We start from the raw sequence: 22,868 nt of genomic DNA on the forward strand, positions 1-22,868 counted from the left end.
TTAAACCAGAAGCGTACATGCTTTCAGAAGGGGAAAGAAAATAAACTGGGTTAACTGAAACAGTCTCTTCACACACTCGGACAGAAAAATGCAGTGCTGCAAGTACTATTTTATATGACTGCCATAGGATGGGGAAGAACCCAGTCAAAGCATATATGCAAGAAGAGGGAGAAAAGGAAAGGAGGAAAACATTCGTAATACAGAAGGTGTCTTCAGGAATATACTTCTAAATAAAAACCCAAGCAGAAATCAGCCTTTGTATTTCAAAGGAAACTGAAAAAAGACAAGAAAGCAAACCAAGCATGAACTTTGCATGAACAGCAAGCCCTACTACCACAGAAAAGAGGGAAAAGACAAACAAATGGCTATTCAAAGCATTTTCACAAAAGATAAGCTTTCAATTATGTGAAAAATACTAGAATACCTGGCAATTACTCCACTATTGAAGTATCTCTAACTTACAACATAAACCTATCGCAAAGGAGGTAATTCAAAGCTTTAAGACATGAAACAAAAGTTTCATTTGCCCAAGTCAACTCATCTTGTAAAAACTCTCAAGCTATCGAGGGTATATTTTTTATTTTTAGAACCCTTTTTACTTCAGGATGTATTTATAAATGCTCTGGCAGGAAACACAGGCATGCTCAAGTCTCTAGCTGTGGTCAAAGTTGGAATGCTTGAATAAGTTACTCAACACTGTAACACTAATAGTGCTGAATTACATCTAGGCAAATAGTTAAACTGCTCTATTTTCAATATGCATTAAAGAACTTTCCATCCATCTTTGATATAGTTTTGGCCACGGTTTACCTGCAACTTTTAAAAGGCATTCAAAGTCTAAAGGCATTTCTTTTTACACACTGTAATTTTAAAATTTATTTTCCTGAGGGAATTTAGTGACAAGAACTAGTAGTCTACAAGAATGAGTCACATCCCTTTCAATTAAACCCACTAAGATTTTTTTAAAGAACACTTCTGCCACAGATTACTGTTGGCCACTCTGCTGCAAAACATCATAGTATTGCTTTTAATTAGCAATAACAACTTCCAGTTCATTACCCATTAAAAGTACATCTATGGTGACCGCCTTAATACAAAGAGACTGCTGGTGCCGTGCTCTCTTCTTTAAAGAGAAGTCTCTGGGACTCAGATTGTATATTGAAAAATCTTCATTGGTACAAAATAAGCAAACAAACAAATAAAAAACAATTCAAGAAGAAACAAGTTCTGCACTGCAAAATTTTGCTGACAGCCACTCAAACCCACTGCCTGAGTATTTCAACAGGTTCAAAATATCCTTTGCATTGATCCACAACAATAAAAGAGTAAACTCCGCAGTTTCAGGAGCAAGGACATCAAAACCCAAAATGTGACATCCGCTTCCCCATCAATCATATTAATTTCCAATTTACATGATGTTCCTAAAGAACATTCTACTCAAATCAGATTAAAAAACACAAGTGATCTACACAGTATTAATACACTAAACTTAGAAAAAGTTTGAAATCTTCATCATTCTTTACAACAAACTTACATTTTTGTCTCCAGTACCTGAACAGCAGAGCTTCTGAAGTGCTCTATAGTGAAAGAAAAGCTTGAGATTGCACATTATCCTCATATCCAGCTAAAAATGCAATGTGTTTCTGTTGAAAACTGCAAGTTTTAAGGGAGCTTGTGGAGGGGGATCTCCTTCTCCCCCTAGAAAAGCTGCCCAAATCACATTATGTTTCAAGAGAAATTCAGACTTCATATAGTGGCTGATAGCAAGAGTGCAAAAAGAAATGCAACTGCGATCATGTCTCTGTGGAAGCATCCAGTGTAAATGATGAGGGTTATGAAGCACCTTGTCTACACCCATTTTTTACCAAAAGCTGAAAGAAGTAACGTGTTCTTTTGTTCCTCTGCAATGACAAGAGTTCACAAACTGGAAAACATAACTGCCTTTAATCACCTTATCAAATTCAGCTGATGCTTACGAAGGCCAACATGGTTATTTTAACAGTATTCTGGGTCAGCTGCTCTTGTTACTTTGCCAAGGAAATCTACCTTTTCTCTATTTAACTATTAGCTGAATATTATCTTGATCACAGAATACTATTTAACTTGAGATTCATATAGTCCAACAAAGAAAGGCTGTTCTTTCTTCCCTTGGAGCCTGCAAAAATAAAACAGAAAACAGACAGCATACCACAAGCAAACTGTCAGCTTGCTCGTAAAAGATCAAGAGCAAGTCTTGCGCCTCAACAACTCTTTGAAGTGATGCCTCTTGGATTAGCTGAAATTCTGTGTAATAAGAGTTGTGTAATTGAGTGGAACTGAGGAAAAAAAATCATCTTTTGTGACATTTCCATGAAAAGATATTTATGCCTTGCAAAGACTACAGATTTTTGGAACACAGCATCAAAAGTCCTAGAGAACTGTGAAAGTGATTAAATATTTCTGATAAACTCACAGCAATGTGTTCTACATCAGCCAAAATATCAAGTAGTTACAAACAGTACTGCACAATGGAATCTGTTAACACATGTTATACAAACTTTTGTTGTTCTGTGTCTTAATCTGTATTACAGTGACACATGTAAACAAACCTTGTTTTCATAGAGACTTTGGTATTTGCCAACTCAAAATGCCGAAGTACTTTACGAAAAGTCACTATTTCTTCCTGCACAAACAAAAAGGTAGTGAGAACCCATTACAGAAACAGTCAACATACACACCTACATTTTTAACCATAAAATTTTGTAATTGATGAGAGAAACTATTCTGTTTGCTTCGTTGACTTGCCACATGCAGTTTCTGTTTTCCATAGAGCAATAGGAAAAAAATCATAATTAAAACAAAAGATGTAGCTCTAGAAATGGCAAGAGATGTCTGAAGGTGGTGTTCAGGATGAGATAATAGTAGACATAAACCTTTCAATATTTTGAAAGCTGACAGTCTAACACACTGGAATTTCTAATTCAAGATCCAAAAAAACTGCCACTACAAACCACACAATTTTCTGTTTTGAGCATACCTTTGATTTTTTCTCAATGTAACTCCATAGCAACATCCTTTAATTCAAAAGAAGCCCAAATCCCAAACGCTACATCCTTTATCCCAGTAACAGAAAGAACAACCCGCAATTCAGAGGTTATATAAATCACTTAATGAATAAGTGAAAGCAAATAATTACGTTAATGACAGCAGTATAACCTGAACAAAATAATATTTGATCTTAAAAAGGAGAAGAAGGGAAAAAAATAGGTTTTGTGCAACAGTGCACATGAAAATACTACCAAAGGAAATTATAAAACCAGAAAGTCAAATTATGGCAGGCACGACCAGAATAGTAGCAAGACAGATGAGGAGAAAAAGGTTGCTGATGGGAGTAATTTCATAAAAAGGTTTTTATTTTCATCTTAAAGCTGTAACTTCTTACACAGATGTCACTTCAGAGTATTTAAATCTACTAAATAAGTCTCTTGGAGATAAGAAAAGCAAATAAAATCTTTACCCCAGGCACAGCTGCAAAGAGTTACATATAATAGCTGTTAAGCTTCTCAAAATATGTTTTCTTCTGTGTAGACCAGGAACATGATAAAAATCACAACATAAGGTAGATGAGGAGCGAACTGACACACAAAACAATCTTGTGGAGCAATAGCAGCCTCAGTTAGTTTATGGAAGTGCATCCTAAATAATTCCATTAGAAATATACACATTAGAGTATAGCTAGGTGAAAACAAAAGGTAAGATAACACATGAAAGCATATTTGAACACTTCAGTGGAGACCAAAAGTACCGTTCAAAGCCTGCCTTACGCTAACCTTATCAAGTATGTAAATTAACACCTTCTCAACATATGTGTCAGCAAATTCACTGCTAATCCTCTCAGAACACCACCACAAGTTCCAAAGCCAGCAAATTATTTTTACAGCACAACACTTACCTTGGCTTCCTTCTTTATTAATAAAGCTGGAGAGGAAGAAGCAATTACTCCTTACAGGAGACGAGTAATACCCATTTCAGTCATTACTGCCATGAGGGATTAATGGACCTTGGACAATAACCAAACCGTCTCATCTATATCCCAGAAATTTTAGCTTTACTCTCTCCTACATTATTGCATAGGGACACTTCACTAAAATCAGATGCTGTAAAAATTTCACCACTCCAAGAAGACACTTTTCCAAAAACCTCACAAACCGCTGCTTATCTCTTTATAATTAGCAAGAGTTTCTATCTTAATTAACAAGTACCATTTTGAAATAAAGGCATTACTTGTCCTATTGTTCTCCGCACAGTTGTCCTGAAAATCTGAAAAAAGCGTTATCTTACACTGAAGTCACATTTCTCTGTACAGCCTGCTTCTAGTCTCTTATCCCATCAGGGAGATCATACAGAAACAAAGTAAAAAATGTCAGGAAAAAAGCCTTTGAGAACCACATTAATTTAAGCCCATAGCAGAAGTACATTGTGGGACAAATGAGAACTTAAAATTCCTACTTCATTTTCACATAGTCCTTTATTTGGATGGAGAGACAAGCACCCTTAAATTTATGTAATCACTTTTGTAGAATTAACCTGAAGAAGTGAAAATAGTATGAGTAACACAACCCAAGAAACCTCAGAGATACTCAGAGATAGTTACTTCAATGTAAATACTACATGAGAGTATCAGTAGAACTACTGAAGAGAAGACAAACTACATCTAAATTATTTGGATCATAATTTCAACAAATGAAACATAACTTAGTGTGAGATATTAATGCAGACAAAAGGAATGAAGACTTAGCCTAGATATTCTACTTAACATATGTGACCAGTCGCATGATTTTTTCCCCCCTGTGTAAGAAACAGGGCCAGTGCAGTCTACCTGTAGCTGTTCCCTACAAAGTGTTTGGTAAGTCTTTAATCACCGTATTTATTCTTGAAAGTTAAAGACTATCTGATAACACATGCCTAAGATGACAATCAAATTGCACCAACTAGACAACTTTTATTCAGATTGTATTTTTAGAAACTCTTTAAATACATTTACTCCAAAATACAGTGGATGAGATTCCATGTCTGTACAGATAACTAAATATAAGATACAAAAATGGAAATCCCAGCAGATTTTATCATTTGAATTAATACCTTCCTACAGAAAAATCTGGCAATGTACTAGAGAGACATATTTACTACTAGTCAGAAATTCGTACCTCTAATTCTATAAGTGCTGCAGTCACTGCATCTGTTGCAAGAGCACCAGCCTGTAGCTTTTCAATTGCCTGCAAAACAAGAGTTTTTTGTTGATGATTAGTAAATTCTGATCTTCTATGACTAAGCCCTGCATTTTCCTAACCCTATACAAAACAAAATCTTCGCCAAATTAGTTTAAAATGTAGGAGGACATAAAACCAAGAAGCACTGGAAACAGTCAGTATGCACCATGTAAGGGCAGACCTGAAGGCGTGATTTCACTACTTTGACATTGCGACACTGCACTTAGTAGCACATTCCTGCATTGTCAAATTTATAGGAAAATACATTCTTATACCTGGTGTCCTCAAACACTTAATATTTCAGTCAAGAAGTTTCTAATATTCCTTCCAAGATTCAATAAAAACCTCTAGTGCCACATACAGCAATTGTTATGAAATTGAACAAAATCCATGAAGTAAGCTTATCTAAAAGGTAACACACAAAACCAAATCAAATAAGACAATGTCACAGTCAAACTATATATGCATAAAAAAAATTGAACTTCTAGAGCCTAATGTTGTTTCTTAGATCCATACTGGTCAAGAACTTACAGTCAGGTCTCTCAGGGAACCCCAAAAAACCAACTATGGCTGCATCTGCAGTTGCAAGACAAATGTGCAACTGTTTGTTCTTCATACAAGTTATTTATGTTGGCTACCTAGCTTAACGAACCAAACAGAATCTCAAATGAAGACTTTAAATTCAACAACAGCCTTTTTTTTTTTCACACATGCATAACTAATGCACAACTTCAATGAACTAGTGTTATGTTTGGATGATTTTTGAAGCTTCTCATTACAAAATTAGATCGGTATTAAGATTGAGCAACAGAACTGTAAGATGAAGTGATATAATTATCAGAGGCCAACTCTGAGACTCTTCTAAAAAGCCTGCAAAGTTCCCCAGCTCCTCCCTGGAGAAAGCAAAATGCATTAAAAATTTTGGAGACAGGTCTTCAAGCTTCTCATTCCACACTTAATAGACAGGACTTGCCAGCTCCAAAACTAGAGTTCTTGGAGAAGATTAAAAAAAACCTAATAATTTCAATGGAAATTAAAATCTTGCCATTTCTCCCCTTCCAGCTTTGAGAAGAGGGTTTTGATTTTCTGTTTTGGTTTTCCTGTTTCTACCTCCTCTCCAATTAAGAAGTTAAGAGCTATCAAGGAGAACAGAATTCTAAAAATCCCTGTGTTCACAGAGCAACCTGGATGCTAGAGTTTAAATAAATTCCAAAAAGAGTGGACATTGTTGAAAGAAAACCCCAGGTACCATATTTAGCTCCAGAAATCCCAGAGCCTTGGGAATGGTGCAGGAAGCTGTAGAAATATTCCATGTAGGTACCAGTGTGACCTTCTTCTGTTCCCCCACCATTCCGTTGGTATCTGCTATTTGCCACCACTGATGAGAATGTTGCTGCACCTCATGGCAACGCACTCTCCTGATTCTGTATTTTAACTTTTGCTGCTTCATTTTTCCTCTAGAAATGCATGCAGCCTAAATAAACCCAAACATGCCCGTTCATACTGAAGGGACAGCGCTACCAAATGTATTAACACCACAAGACCGTAGAGCTGGTAAGACGTACCTTCTGACAGGCTCTTTTGCACACATGTTTGTATTCTTTAGCTTTGGATTCTGAATGATAACCTGCACCTACAATGAAGGCAAAAGGAAAAGAGATTATACTACCTATCAAACTACAGCCTGTAGTTTGCATAAAGAATTAAGATACAGCCAGAAACAGCCTTCCTTATTTTGGATTACATTGGTAGTTCCTTTTTGTATCAATGATTGACAATTTTATGCATTCCAATGTTGATTCAAATACGCTCAGTAAAATACAGGATACAGAGCACACATGCAGAAGCATACGGGTATAAATCTCAGCGTCATACAATCTCTTACTACAGACACTTTCCAAAAGATTGCAGTTTTCCCCCATTACTGAAGGATTTCCAGCAGAGCTTTTTGTACTTATTGTCCATTACTGGGCAAAACCTTTGGTTTTAAGTCAAACTCCCATTTTTCCTCTACTGCTGGTTTGCAAGTTGGCAACTACCATTCTGTTCATCTTCTCATGTTTATGCTACATTTTTAGACCCCATTATTGCTGCTTTTGAACCAGGAGAGTTCCTTCAAATCAAGAACATAAGAAGGTTTTAATATTTTTCCCATTTTCAGTCTTTCTGTCTACCCTGTTGCATCTAACCCTTTTGCTCTGTTTTACTGCTACTGCCCCCTGCTTCCATACTGTAAAGATTTATCAGTGCCCTCTATTAGACTAAATACAGCATCAGACAAATAACAGACAAGACTAACATGCTGATATTCATACTCCACCTTCTTATGTTTTCCTGGTTTTTGAACCTGAAATATATGCTCGTATTTATCTCCACTTCCCTTTCCTCACCTTTACAAATGTTAGCTTTGAGAAACTCTAATAAGTTTTAACACTACTAGTGAAAGAAAAATTGATTTTCAACAAAGTAACACAGTGAACACATACTGAAAAATTCTATTTGCTCTTAAAATAGAATACCAGGGTCTTCAAATTTCAACACAGAAAAAGTTCTTTGAGGAATTTTTCTTTGCCTTAAGGATTCTGTGTTTTTCTAAACCAAGTAGCATGGGGGTTTTCAAATACTTTAGGTGTCACCAGGCTACTTCGCTCAATTTCACCTCATGTCATCACACGTATGTTAAAACCAAATATACAGCCAGATAAAGCATCACTACTAATGTTTTCAAGACTAACAGCATTTGAGAATTTATGAACAAGACACACGTAGCACATCATTTTTGTATCAAATCTGAGTGGATGACCTCTTCATTACATGTGGAAAGAATAACAGGTAATTCACTTAAATATGAACAAGATTGAAATTAGACTCAGAGGAAAACTTTAAAAGGGTAAAAAAAAATGTCAAGTTCTGCAACAAACCACCAAAGGAGGTTTCACAAAGTCTTAGCTAGACTGTTCTTATGGACAAACTAGACACAATAACGGACGGTAATGCTTGATCTTTCCGTTGGGTAAGAAAATAGACTGAAAGATCACTCACATTGTGTAAATTTCCCAAGCTTAGCAGATAACTGCAGAATTTGACATTTTATAACCATATACACTATGGGATTTTGTGGTTTTCTTTGTAAAGGAGAAAAAAAGTACCATTCAGAATACTCAAAACCTACACTTTTATTAATAGTTTCCAAGGTCCTCCGATCCAATGCAACTTCCAATCAAACACTCCCAGATTTACATCCTAAGTTAACGTCACTTCATTAACATACTAGAATTCTAAGGCCAAGAGAAAATTTTAGTTGATACTTAATTTGTATATGGATTATTTCCATTCCAGTTGTTACACATCTGCATCTTACCTGCATGGACAAGCACAAATCCCACTCGTTTCCCTCTTTGGGTTTGCTTTGTTGTGGACTCTTTGACCACCACTTTTACAGCTGTAACCTGAGACGATTTGGAAGGTAACACTTCTACTGAACTTATTCCCTTTTCCATGATCATACGTTAGGATCACCATCTTCTACTGGAAAAGAGCATCCTTCTATTCAAAAATAGACTCTGCAGAGGAATCATCCTAAAAACAAAACACATGCATATGTTAGATGCTGATTTCCAAGACACAAAGTTCATACAAATCAACTTCAGAAAGAACATTTGGAAGAGAGGTTTGAAATGAGGAGATTACGCCTCTTGAAAGACGGGCTTTCAGGTACTGCCTCTTCCCTACCTAACAGTATTAATAAGGCTTGGAATAATCCAAGTCCATGTTGTAAGTTGAAAGCAGTCTTTTCATTACAACTTCAGTTGAACCTAATCATCTTTCCAGACATTGCAGGGAACTGTTTATCTAAGGTCTGCCTATAATGGAGAAAAAGCTGCTTTCCATGGTCTCCTTTTATTCAACAGTACAACTTATCTCTCCACCCATCCCACTTAAATGGTTTTTAATGTGATGATGCTCCACAGCCACAACCTTTATTTCTTAAAAAAGTCATTCTCTGCTTGTATGGAAAGGCCTAAGCAGCACCGCAGCAGCACTGGCAAAAGCCAAATGTATCCATGGTTGCGCAGCCGAATCTCCTGTCCTCAAACCACATACTGGCACCTGCCTGCGTGATTTTGTGTCTACATTTTATGTAGGGATGTAGAATCTGTGCATTAACACAAATTCCATAGTCATATAAGAAGCTACAAACATGTGCTCCAGAGACTTGTAGCATAGGAGTAACACTTAAAAATCCCGTACCTTTAACATTCTTTTGCAGGAAATAGATGTTTAAGATCCCATAATGAACTCATATTCTTCAACACTTTTTCATTCCTTACCCTTATTATTCTCCATTAATTTGTAAGGGGATATATTTTTTTTTAATGGCAAAGTATTTCTAAAAAAATGCCAAATAAGCCTAAAACAGTGAAAATTTCCCTGGATAAGTGTAAGAACAGCTAACATGATTATTAGTGAACCACAACATGCTTTAGTTGATTTCAAATAATTTAGTAACCCATTTGGTTTTGATCTTAACACTTAACGTTTACAGAAAGCTCATGAAAAAACTGACAGTATATTCTAGTATACAAAACAAAAAAGCTCTCAGGTTAAAGTATAGAATAATGCATTTCAGGAACCAGAAAACAAATTCACTGTATTTACTGCTCCTCTTATCCACAGCCTAACACACAACAATCCTGACACAATACCATTTCTCCAGTTCAGCAGATAAAATTAAAACCAGGGATGTTCCATATACTAAATTAATTCAGGAAGCGAACAAGCTTTAATGCACAAATGAAGAGCACCTCTATAACATATTAGGATATTCCAATATGATAGCTATCACTCCTACCACCTTCAAAGGGACGACTTGTGACCTAAGAATACTAATAAGTGAAGAGAAATGAAAAAAATGGGATGTTTAATACATAGAGTTTAGACCACAGATTTTGGAAATGCTATATGGCTCACTCCAGTAATTAAATACCACTCCATTTAAACAACCAAAACCATGCAAATGACATTTAGCAAGATTCAGCACTGGCACAGAACAGACAAACTTGCTGGTTTACCACAACCATCTTTTCAATAATTAAAATTATTTCTAGGAAGTTGTTTATTTCTGCCCATTTATTTTCTGCGATGCTAAACATCTAGAGGTATCTTCGTATGTTTAGAAATTTCTATTTTAAAATTAAATATGAATTTTTTGGTAGAATTATAAATATATGTATTTGTACTAAATGAAAGACCACTGCGATGCACAGACTACAGAGAGAAAAAGCATTTATGGACTATATCAAATTATAATGGTCTCCTGTATAAACTTCAGAGCTACAGTTAAGTCCTAATCACTGCAGTTACTTTCTTTTTGCTAATAATAAAAATAATAGTAATAACTAAAAGCTCCAGCAGCTATCAGTACAGGTCGTAAGAAGAAACACAGTCTGTTTGCTACAAAATCTGCTTTCCTACGTACACCACATGGAATGTCATAGCAACAGAGGCACAACAAGGACTCAAGTAAAATGCTAGAGGAACAAGTAAGGAACACATATTCTTGCAAAATGGAAAAACAGTGTGGTGGTAGGGAAAGTCATAATGACGGTAGTTAAGCTGTTTTTCAAAGTGACAATACAGATGCCACTTTGAGCCTCAGAAATAGCATAACTCCAGACTGAAGACTTTAATTAGGCCTTTACATGCACTTGGGTCTGAGGATGCATTTACTTTTACTAGACAATGTATAGTCAATCTATCTCAATACATTTCTTCAGTTTATAACACTTCTTGCACATCAACTCAATACTGTCAAACCCCCTCCATCTCAAACTATTCTACAAATCCTTTCAAGTTTCATTCACAAACCTGCTGTTTCCACTTTCTAAGCTCCCAGTGGACCCAACCTTTCCCTTTTCAGCTTCTTCTAGTATTTATCTGTTTTCTTCACTGCCTGTCACATATTCAACACTTCTGATCACATCCCTCCTTGTTACACAGGTCAGTGTTCTACATCTGTACAGCTACAGCAATGGGGAAGGAATATATTCTAGTTTGACTCTGCAGAATATGAACCACAATTTTACCAAAGTAGCCCAAAAGCACTTACTGCAATGAAAAAGTAATTTTGAAATCCTACACACACACACAGAAAAATGTAAATAACTTGAGTGTCACACCCAGTGTAGAAGGTGTTACTCAGACTTTCCACGCACTTGCCATAGACACTATGGCTATTTTATCAGCCATGAGGTGACCCTCACCACTCCCTGCAGACTCAAAGCTCTGCCTAACACACCCTGCACAGAACACAGCCCTACAGAGCAAACCCAAACGTGGCAGAGGGACAAAGGAAGAGACACACATATCGACATCTCTACCGCGATACTGGCAATATGGAAAAGTTTCTTTTTAAGAGCTTTGGGGTGTTACAGTATGAGGCCAAGGGCTGGAGGATGAAGAGCAACAGGGTGAGGAAAGTGCTCAACCCCCTGAGTGAACAGCCCAGTCTTTGCAAGGGAATCTTCTGACAACTGAGAGGGAACAAAAGCAACTGAGAATCATGGTTGGGTTTGGAAGGGATCTCTGGAGATGATCCAGCCCAACCCACCTGCTAAAGCAGGTTCACCAGGGCAGATCACACAGGAATGTGTCCAGGTGGGTTTGAATGTCTCCAGAGAAGGAGACTCCACAGCCTCTCTGGGCAGCCTGTTCCAGGGCTCCAGCACCTCAAAGTAAATAAGTTTCTCCTCATATTCAGATGGAACCTCCTGTGTTTCATTCTGTGCCCGTTGCCCCTCATCCTGTCATTGGGCACCACTGAAAAGAGTCTGGTCCATCCTCTTGACACCCACCCTTGAGATATTTATAAACATTGATGAGATCCCCTCTCAGCTTCTCTTCCCCAGGCTGAACAGCCCCAGCTCTCTCAGTCTCTCCTCAGAACAAAGCTGCTTCAGACTCCTCATCCTCTGTGTGGGTCTCACCTGGACTCCCTCCAGTAACTCCTCACGCTTCCTAAATCGGGGAGCCCAGAACTGGACACAGCTCTCCAAGAAGCTGACGAGGAAACGAGCCATCGGCGGCCGCGAACCGAAAGTAGAAAACAAACTTTTGTTTTTTGGGGAAAAAAATCCAACACCACAAACAAGCGCTCGGCGAGACCGGACCAGGGCCGGGCGGCCCCTCTGCGGCAGGAACCAGCGCACGGGCGGGAAACGCGGGGGCGGCCGCAGGGCGGGAAGAGGCCGCCGCGCGGCGCCCCTCAGCCCGTCACCCCCTCAGGGAGCTCCCGCCGGGCCCCGCCGTCGCCATGGCAACGCCCGGGGGCGGGGCCGCAGCGAAGGGGGTGACGTCACCCAGGAGAGCCCCCACCGGCGGAGCGCGGGAGCCCGCGCGGCCGCCTCGCGGCGCGGCCGTTACGCCCCATGGCCGCCCCCGGAGCCCCGGGCGGAGTGGGAAGATAGGCGAGGTGGGGGAGGCCGGGCCGGGGAGAGGCGGGGAGCGGCGGGCTGAGGCGGGGCAGGGCGGAACCAGGCGCGCAGCACTCACCCTCCGCCGCCGCCAGCTCCGCGCACACCCGGAACAGCCCGCCCGCCCGTTGCCTCGGTGAAGATGAGGCGTCCCGCCCACCGCCTCCTTCCTATTGGGCGAGACCAGTCAGGCGACCGGAAGCAGCGTCACGCCGATTGGCGGTTCGGAAGGCGAATGCTGTGCCACTGGCGGCAGTGGAAGGATAGAGCGTCCCCGCGCCCCCGCCAGGCCGGGCGGACTGAGCGGGGGTCCCGGGGCCGCTTGTCGCCTGTCGGGGCGGCCGCTGAGCCGGGAGGGTCACGGAGCGACAGAGCGGCCGGCGATGCGCGCTTGCGAACTGGAAAGCAAATCGTGTCTTGGGCCGCATCACAAGGTGCGTGTGCAGCAGGGGGAGGGAGGGATTGCGCTCTGTGCGCTGGTCAGACCCACCGCGAGTCCTGAGCGCTGGTTCCTCAGCACAGGGCAGACGGGGACCTGCGGGAGAGGGGCCGGAGCAGACACAGAAATGATCAGAGGCTGGAACAGCTCTGCTCTGAACAAAATAAACTTTACTTATTACAAATAGGCTTTTTTTCACAATACTCCAGTCAGAAAACCTTCCCACCAATTGCCTATTTTGCACCTCCTTCCTTCAGTGGGCATTTGAGTTTTGTGTCCTGTTAAGGAATATTAAGTTCCTAATAATTTCTGCTCATTTTGCTCTGAAGGAGACTTGATGTCAACTCTGCCGGTGTCGCTTTTCTAAAGCTGCCTTCCCAGGGGTGAGAGCAGCCCCATCTAAGCCCCATTTCCCTCATGCCTTCTCAGATGATCATTACCATCAGTTTTGGCAACCAGCTGCATACATGTGTATCCCAATGTATCCCAATTCACGTTGTCCATGGTTCCTAAAGTGCCTTACGTCTTCACATGACTGTGAAACAAGACCAGATGCCTTTATGGACTTAGATTTATCATAGAGTACATTTATCCTAGCTGATGCCTCAAATTTTCATTTGCAAAGATCAGCTTTTTCAAGTTGAAACTGTAAAGTTTTTATACGACCAAGACACAGTTGTTCGTTTTGCAGAATGCGCTTAAAGGGGTTTCCCCAATCTCTTCCTCAAGCTCCAACGTGAGAAGCTAGACTAGATGATCTTTTGAGGTCCCTTCCAATCCCAAACATACTGTGAAACTGTGAAACTGTGACGTGATACGGCATTTTTATATATAAAAGATTCTCTTGAGCTCTCTAGGTAAAACAGATTTCAACTCCTCCTCATTTTTCTTTTCCTAAAAGCAAGCACAGCGTGTAGTTGTTGCCGTGCTTCCGACCACAGTGGACAGGATCATCTGTTCTCTGTAATCAAGCTGTCAGGAAATCACCTGATTCAACCAAACTACATCTAAAGAGAGAAGTTTTACAAATCCAGTTTCTACAGTACTTCCCCTGACACCCATTTCATTCACTAGCCGAAATACATTTCAAAGCAAATAAAAACTGGTATTAGATTACTTACACTTCTTACCATCATTACCATGTAGGACAAACATAATCTGGTCTCACATTTGTAGTTTGTATATTTTAGCCTGTGGCCACCACATTGTACACAAGTTATGTTGCATATTAAACATTAACAGAAACTTGAGCACTGAACTCTCAAGAACCAACAGCAACAAAAAAACCCTGGAAACCAACCTTTTTACCCCCAAGCTTAATTCCATCTCCACTGTGTCCTAATCTTCCTATACAGGATCTTCCCCAGGCATTCAGGAGGCTCCTTTCTGAACTGCCATAATCACAGAAACCCCTTTTATGGCTATTTTTCCAACAAATAACAACATGCTTCCATTCATTTTGGATTGTTGAGCTTTTCTTTTCAAAGACCAGCCTTTCTATTTTTTTTTTAACAATGCAAGAAGTGTCAAGAACGCAAGTCTCCTTTTTCAGCACACGGTTTTAGCACACGTAACTACCTGGCTCATGGAGATCGGCTTTTGTCTTCCATGTTACCAGGTGCTTCCTCTTCTGTTGGACAAGACCAGAAGGAAATAAAGTGAAGTCCACAAACCATTAGAAAATCTTCGGCCTCCTTTCATGGATTTTAATGTGAGGTCCAGATCCCAGTTGCGAGTTGCTCTGTTGCCAGTTTGTTGGTTTATTGTTGTTGTTCTTGACAGTGATGCCAAAGTGAACCAAGGAGACCCCACAGAATAATTTTTTGCCTCACGCAGCCTTGGCCACTAGCAAAGCGGCTTCGATTTGACCTTGTGCCTTCATCACTATATCCTGTATAAGGTCCCACGCACCTTCTGCCCCCCTTTTCCCTTTCTCTGCCCTCCTCTCCTACCTGTCGGCTCAGGAAGAGGCAGCGTAACATGTGGCCAACTCAGAGCTACACATATTTTGCCTTGACCCTTCTGTCAAATCTCCTTGAGGTTGGCCAGCAGGTTCAAATTACGAAGGTGGGCTGACAGAGTGATGGATGGACAGCGTGATCACGGAGCCCTTCTTTCTTTAGGGGAAAGCTAAAAACATTGTCAATGTTTGTTCCTACCACATTCTCCGGGAGAACTGGATTTCAAATCCAAATGTCTGTTTTCACTTGATTTTTGATGCTTTTACTTAACTTGTCCCTTGCTGCCAGTGACAGAAAGGCCAAATATTTCATGTTTTTTCTTATTTTCTGGTCTTTGCTTTTCTCTAGATTTGTGGTGTTACTCCAATAGAGAGGTGATCTCATTCTGTAAATCATTCCTCAGCATACAGGTTTGAAGTGACAGGCTTCCTTTATTACTTTTACAAAGTGTCCAGCTGTGCTTTAATGCCTGGTTTTGGTTTTATTCTGTCTCTTGTTGATTATCTTTGATTTCTTCTTGCACTTTGTCTGTGTTTTGAAGCAGACTCTACTAGTTTTACTTCCTAATTTGATAAAGAGCTCATCTGCTGCTTTAATTTATTGTGAATAAAAGTGACTTTTCAAGCCCAGGGGCTTCAGTGAGCCTTCATCTCTCTTGCTGTGTTATAATGAAACCATTATAAAAACTGAGGTAAGAACGCAGAGATGTGCGCCACCGCTTAATTACTTCTTGGAACTTATTGTTTTAATACTGACACCCTCCATTTCCTGAAAGAAAAGCTCAGAGAGTGGGTACTTTTTGGTTTTTTTTGACCAAAGGTTGAGTGGGGTGATCCCGTGTGCTAAGTAAGAATTCAAATGCATTTGCAGACAGACAGACCCACGGACATTCACGCAAGAACAAGCACATCCCTACAAGAAGCATTTTAACACAATGCAGCTGGAAATTTCTCCTTTGACCAGGATTTTGAGAAACTTTCTGCTCCAGATGTGTGAATGACAGTTAGGAGCTGTGCACAAGGGATACACGTTTGCTATTAAACTCGGTGAGTCGCTTAACACCACACCAAGCAAAATCGTTTGCCTCAGCTCAGGGAACAAGGCGAAATCCAACCTCTCTGTCACCTCACAACTCCCATTTCAGACTCAGGAATATAAACTCTTGTGAAACAAGGGTTAGGGTGGATGCCCGACACACATCCTATAGTTCCTTAACTGTGGAAATTCTTTGCAGAGACAAATTATGGTGCTTCTTTGCATAAGTCTCGGCAACACAGTTTGCATCTATGAGGTTTCTGTCCAGTCAGGCTCATGTATGTGACAACACATATTCAGGGATTGGATTAGTTTGTTACAATGATGTGGAAAAAGTACAAAGAAAAGGAATAAACTATTTGAAACCTCCACTAGTTATAAACCATTCAGAACTGCAGAGTTTTATTTGTAACACGACATAACTTTGTTAAGAAACATATAGCAAAGTAATTTGGCTACTTCGCTTGAAGGCAGACTAGAATTTGGAGATGGAAGTACGAAACTGTGGCCCTCAGGTACAATGGAGCAGAACGATTTAATTTAATAGTTGGAGACAGGGAAGGCAGGCTTTTCATCACACCTCACATCTCCGTTCTGATACTTCTTCAGCTACTTTGCGTGGCGACACAAGAGGTGCTTTGGATAAAGAGATCCTGATCACACAAAATTTCAGGCAGCAAATAGCTGAGCCTTCGGTTTGGGAGGTTTCAGTGCTTTTGGGTACCTGTTAAAGGACAGAGGAGCTGGGAAAAGGCATTAGAAGACTTACATCCCTCTCCTGTCCCTTTTGACCTAGATGAGAGGACAACCTTAAACAGTCAATTTGATGCTTTAATGCTTTAACAAAGAATTTGTCTGGGAAGTGGCCATATAGTGAAAAAAAAAAACAAACACAGCCCTATATCAGCCATCCCACTTGCATTTCAGAACTTTGCAACTCATTTCTACAGTCAACAGAAAAAGAAGCTGAATGCACCAACAAATACAAACAGAAATTGTTATCGGAATGACTACATGCAAAAGGAGAATAGGGTCTGAAAGCCATTGTAAAGACTGGAATCAATCCACTCAGATACCCCATTATTAATCTCCCTGAAAGGCTGGCTGATCTTTGTAGGTAGCATAAATAAGCCTGCAGTCATTTCCAGGCATGCTTGTTGTTTCCTCTGCACACGAAGAGGCCCCTTCTTTGACTTCCAGCCAATAAAATAATGTTTTTTCCAGATAATGAGCTGCTTTACATGAGGAAAATACTCCGGCATCCTGGACCTGTCTAAATTGCATTCCATGTACTCCCGGCCGCTCAACACCCACACACAGTTATTTCCAATGCTTGTTCCATCGCATCTCAAAAAACTCTAATTCAGTGTGATTGTAACCTTCTCTCAGCCAGCTTTCACAGTTGTAACTTGATGGGGGCCGAATCATAAGACACGGGACTTTTGAGAAATGAAACTTCAAATATGCATTCATCAGCTGTTGCCAAAGTAACCACCAGTAGTAAATCCCTGCAAGGTTTTTGTCTTTATTCCTTGAAGATGGAAAGCGAGTTCTGTGCGTCGTGGGTACGTCCTGGCCGTTGTAGCAGGATAGTTGTCTCCCCACCAACCGCTATGGGAAATCAGGAAGCCAGGACTCACAGAACAGTGGTTTTCTGACTCGGAGATAATTTGTCTTCACGCCCACACAAAGCACGGTGCAGATTTAAATGTGACAATTTGAAAGTACATATTTTGGCAAAACAAGCCAACTCGGTGACTAAGTAAATCCTGGACTAGATTTTCTCCGCAGGTTTTATCATCTCATTATTTTTATGGGTTTTGACCTGCATGGTTGCTTTCTGCAGCTCTCTGTGGGTAATGATTTAGTCCAAACCAAAGTTGTTTTATTGCACCCGAGGTGTGATACAATTTCGGTAGGGCAGTCTTCACAACATCCTCCTCTTCAAACTCTGTGATACTGATCCAATTGCAACAAAGAGAGTTTAGGATACCTAAATTCACTATGAAGCTTTAAGAATAATTGGCAGAAACGTTCTTTCATTGGGGAAGTTCTGGATGTTCAGGATGCAAAATGAGGAGGAAAAAACACCCATTCTCATCTCTCGGAGTAGCTCGTGCTCTGTCAGCAAATTCACATTTTGGAGGGGTTGAGATCTGTACAAAAATCGATGCAGGTTTACTTTAGGACAGAATTTGCGCTTTTAAACTACATCTCTTAATACATAAATTTAAGTTCATTACTGTTACCCATCTTCTGTATATTGTACCTTTAGCCTTTCCAAAAATTTGACATAAAGCAAAGGCAGTCATTTCTGTGACAAATGCATCTTCACTTACCAAAGCAACTTCTACCAAGCTAACTTTAGTGGTAGATTTGTGTTTCTTTTAAGTGTCATTGGTCTGCTACACCTGGTTTGATATCAATATATATAATTGATGGATTTACAGCCATCGCCTTGTGCAGCATCCCTTGGGCTGGCTGGGCTCCACACAGGCCGTACCCAGCACCCTGCTGGTCGCTGCCAGCTGGTAGGACGTGCAATGACACAGTCTGGTGATGATCCACATGTGAGGCAGATGGGCTTCCAGGAGCTACAGGTTTGTGGGGTTTATTTAATTATAATCAATTAAAATTAACCCGCTGCTAACAAAACAGTTATTTTGCAAAGTTGAGCACTTGAACACCGAAATAGAGAACAATGAAGACTGCTTCCCTTCATGACGTTTTCCTGTCAGAGCACAGCTCAAAGAAAAGCATCCATGGATATAACTGAAACGAATGCCAGAGCTGATTGATTTTCTGTCCAACGTGGTTTTGGTTCCTAGGCATTTGTATTTAGTTTCCTCATACAGAGCTTTAAAATTCGCCAAATGAGAAACATGCGAAAAAAATATGCGGTTAGTTTGGGAATTCCTGACCTTCTTTCCCACCTCCGGCTGTCAGGACGCCCTTCAGAACAACTCATCGCTCAGCACCGCGCATCTTCTCGGGCTCCCTCCTCAGTGGTGCTGCTCAGGCGCTGCTTTTGCAGAACTCTTCAAGGAAAAGGAGCGACGGCGCAGCCTGCCCCAAAATCCCACTCAAGCCCAAGGCATCCGCTCTCGGGGCAGCTCACGCACCCACTCCCCTCTTTGGGCATTGACCTAAAGGAAAAAGCAGCCAGGGGAAGGAGGAGGGGAAGCAGCTTGTGCTTAGGGGGCTTTGCACTGCACAAGGGTGATTTTAACTCTTAATCGCCTGTAGAAATCTCAGCCATCCCGAGACAGTCACTTTGCTATTCTTAGTCCTTTCGGTAACCACTTCTGCTCAGACTTATATTTTCCACGGACAAACTGCCAATCCATCTGAGCGGTGGTTCAGCCACACACGTTGCAGGCTGACACAGGTTGTTTCTGCTGTAGTTCAGACTTAAAATGCCAATCAAACTCAGGGTGTTGCAAGTCAATACAAACCTTTCCAGCCTCAGTTGTCCTTTCCTTCCTTCCTTGTCACAGAAATAGAAAAAGGTTTAAGTGCATAGGGCAGGATTTCTGTGCAAAGCCAAGAGATTTGTGCGGTGCCAGGGAGCATGTGGGACGCAGGCCAAGAGTGTTTGCCCATGAAAACGTGGCAAACGGCCTTTGGGTCGGGTGTCTCTTTGAGAAGGGGATGGGAGCAAGGTCCCACACGGCTCAGATCCAGAGCTGGAACAGCGCTGAGCAGGGATTACTCATCTGCTGGTGATGAGGAGGATATAAAGTAATAATGACCTTAAGTGACATTAATTTAGATTGGATCCAGAACCTGAGCATAAATATTGCCATTCGTAACACTGTATGTCAAGCACAAAACCCCCTCCCCCAAGACAATATAGGAACATAGTCATGAACATGGAAAGGTACATTTTTATATTAGGAGGGTGGCAGTTTTTTGAAGTATTCTACAAAATAATGAAAACTACTGTGCCATCAGAACTGCTGTTTTTGTTGCTCTTATAGCTACAAAACTGAGGTTGAAGTATTTAACTCATGCTTTAAGACAAGTGCAAAACAACCTAATTACTTCAGTAGTTTTAAATCTGTATCATATATAACAGAAGTTTCTAAGACTTTATTAAAAAATACACAGTATTTAGCTTGGTTGTTTTGTTTGCTAAAAAAGTATGACAGCACAACTTGCTCTTGCTTTTGGACACTACTGAAATGTGAAAAGAAGAAAAAGCCAACTTGTTATTAATTGGAAATAATACATTTAATGTTTAGAAGAAAGGAATAATTGAAAACATACATGGCTCTTCATCACTGGTTGTCTGATCTTTCTCGGTTTTCAAATAAATCAAACCCTCTTGTGATTTCCACTTGTAATATTAGATCGTTAAACGTCTGGCTTACACTCTAGCATGAGCTCTGATGGCTGCCAACTTGGAGACAAACTACTTCATCCCAGACCTCCATAAGTCACTAGAAAAATTAGTTCCGTCTTACTTTTAATAGTCATTTGTTAAATGTGTTATTTTACTTAATTGCTGTCACTTTTGCTGGATACAGGACATTTAGTGAAAGAGAAAAATAAAAATCATATTTTGAAGTTCAGAGGTTAGAACTTCTAGATCGTTTTCCTGTTTCAAAGGACGAGATGGTCAAAAACATCCTTTGTTGTGTTTACACCAAGGGGAATGAATTGCAAGGAATTCTAGATGAGACGTGACCGCTTCTTACCAGACTTCCAAGATATGCTGGTGGTGAAAGCACAGAAAGAAATCACTTCGGATTTTGTTAACATTGTTCTGGAATTACGGAGATGAGATGATGGGCTTTGAGCTATAAGCAATTAATTATCAATAACTTGATTTAACAAAAAAGTGGGGATGGAGAGAAGTGGATTTAGACCTAATGGTTTTACAAACAGACCAAAAATTTCCCATCTAAGATGCCTGCTGGGACAGAACCGGCAGTTCTTCCCAACCAAGATGCCCCTTCAGGACTCAGCAACTTGAGAACAAAACCAACAACAAATAAGAACATCCGATTAGATAAAATTATCACACATCAAGCATTTTCATGATAACAAATACGCATTACCACACAGCAAAATAATTTTTTCAAGCAACAGCTGTAATCACTGTCAAGTCTGCCTTCATAGTTTTGTGCATTTTGTTTTGCTATGACTTCCAAGTGCAGGCTGAGCTTCCCACCCGCAAGAGAATGTAGCCAGCACATGTACACTTGAGGAAAAAACACAATGTAACTTATACCTTCTAATTTAATAAGAAATCATCACTACTTGTGAGTGTTTGATTTTATAATTTGTTGTTGTTTTCAAATTAGTCCTCCAGCAAAGTTACTGCAAAGGAGGGATGTGTTGCAGAAGTACAGAAGTCCTGTTGAAGAGTTTTGTACCAGCGAGTCATTCTGCGTATCTGGGCGATCGGGAGGAACGGACATTCGCTGGTGCCACCTGTTGTTTTCCAGTAAAGTTATAAAAGCATCAAGCCAAAAATAAGAGCACTGATAATTCCACTGCCAGGAAGTCAAACCCAGCAGGCGATGGCCACTGCGAGCGCACACACAAGGAATAGTCCCGTGGAAACACATCAAATGCATCACAACACAAGTATTTGGTAGAACTTAGCAGGGTTAGAGGATTCAAGAGACAGTACAGTTTGTTGCTTTCATCCCTCACCCAATTTGCTTTTCCATACAAATTATTAAAGTTATAGGAGACTGTCTGTGGAGCCGGTATTAAAACAGAATGTGTAAGCGCACCAACACAGAATGAAACTCCCTGCTCCGACAACTACAAAAAGGTGCTTTTACAAAGTGAGTACCTACACCAATTCGTCCTACCCAAGATGTATTTCTCAAAGTTAAAACAATTATGAACTTATCCATGTCCCCACTGACAAGGTGCAATATTGTAAGTGCACCAGGAGGATCTCGGGTCACAGACCAGGCACTGGGCTGGCCAGTTCCTTCATTTGACTTGTTTCTGTTCACACCTTTTGCTTTTGTTCTCAGCTGTCCAATTTTCCACATGCTTTACACATAAAAGCTTCCCCTTCCATCACATTAGTATATCCAACCTCTAAATCCCATTCAAGGTACTGTCCCTTGTGCATTTTGTATGCCTACAATACAAAAAACATACAATGAATCACACTTAGAAGTCTGTACAAATAAATGGTACATCTAAATTTTACCTTTTCAGCTTGCTATCACTACTTAGTGCCTGGAAATCATGTCACAGGTGCCAGTCTTCAGAAACTGCATTGAAGACAACCACTTAGTTTTCCATGCCACAAATTTTAGGATAAAATTAATTTAATCTCTCATTATGGGAGAAGCTTGTCTCCTTATCCACTGTCTGTATCAGATGCATATGTGTACACTTTTATCACTTTTGTATGACATTTCACATTCTTTTAAGCAGGAACACTTGCCTTGGTGGAAAATTCTGTTTCCCAAAGTGTCTGTCTTTCCTTCTTTATAAATTTGTAGCTTGCTGAATATTTTTATGCTGGTCTCGATTGTACAGTCACGTTTAGAAGCTTCTTGTCACTTCCAGCAGGACAAATTTCCCTTGTTCTCCATCATAGCTGGTCAGTTCCTACTACAAAATGTGGGTTTGTTGCATCCGGGTGTATTACTTGAAAGGCTAACAAGCCACAGAAGCTGGATCCAAGTTATATATGATAGACAGTAATATCTCCTCAGCTTTTTCTGTTAGCTGC

General features: G+C 40.3%; 1 protein-coding gene across 6 annotated transcripts in view; it reads right to left on the reverse strand.

Moving 5' to 3' along the window:
- The window catches only part of TASP1 (taspase 1), a 79,227-nt gene extending 66,378 nt beyond the window's left edge, over positions 1-12,849 (reverse strand). For 5 of the 6 annotated variants that reach the window (XR_014183552.1, XM_082047869.1, XM_082047867.1 and 2 more), the window contains exons 1-4: positions 12,801-12,849; positions 8,611-8,828; positions 6,815-6,882; positions 5,187-5,255 (exon numbers count right to left, since the gene is read on the reverse strand). Coding sequence is in view for 5 of the 6 variants with exons in the window: in XM_082047869.1 (XP_081903995.1) it covers positions 5,187-5,255; positions 6,815-6,882; positions 8,611-8,755 (282 nt within the window). In the remaining variant the exon portion in view is untranslated. Of the gene's footprint in view, positions 1-5,186; positions 5,256-6,814; positions 6,883-8,610; positions 8,829-12,235; positions 12,309-12,800 lie in introns of all 6 variants that reach the window. The other variant, XM_082047868.1, reaches the window with a different exon arrangement.
- Positions 12,850-22,868: the final 10,019 nt, after the last annotated feature.

Source organism: Streptopelia decaocto (assembly GCF_964273445.1).
Source record: "Streptopelia decaocto genome assembly, chromosome: 3".
Lineage (NCBI taxonomy): Eukaryota > Metazoa > Chordata > Aves > Columbiformes > Columbidae > Streptopelia > Streptopelia decaocto.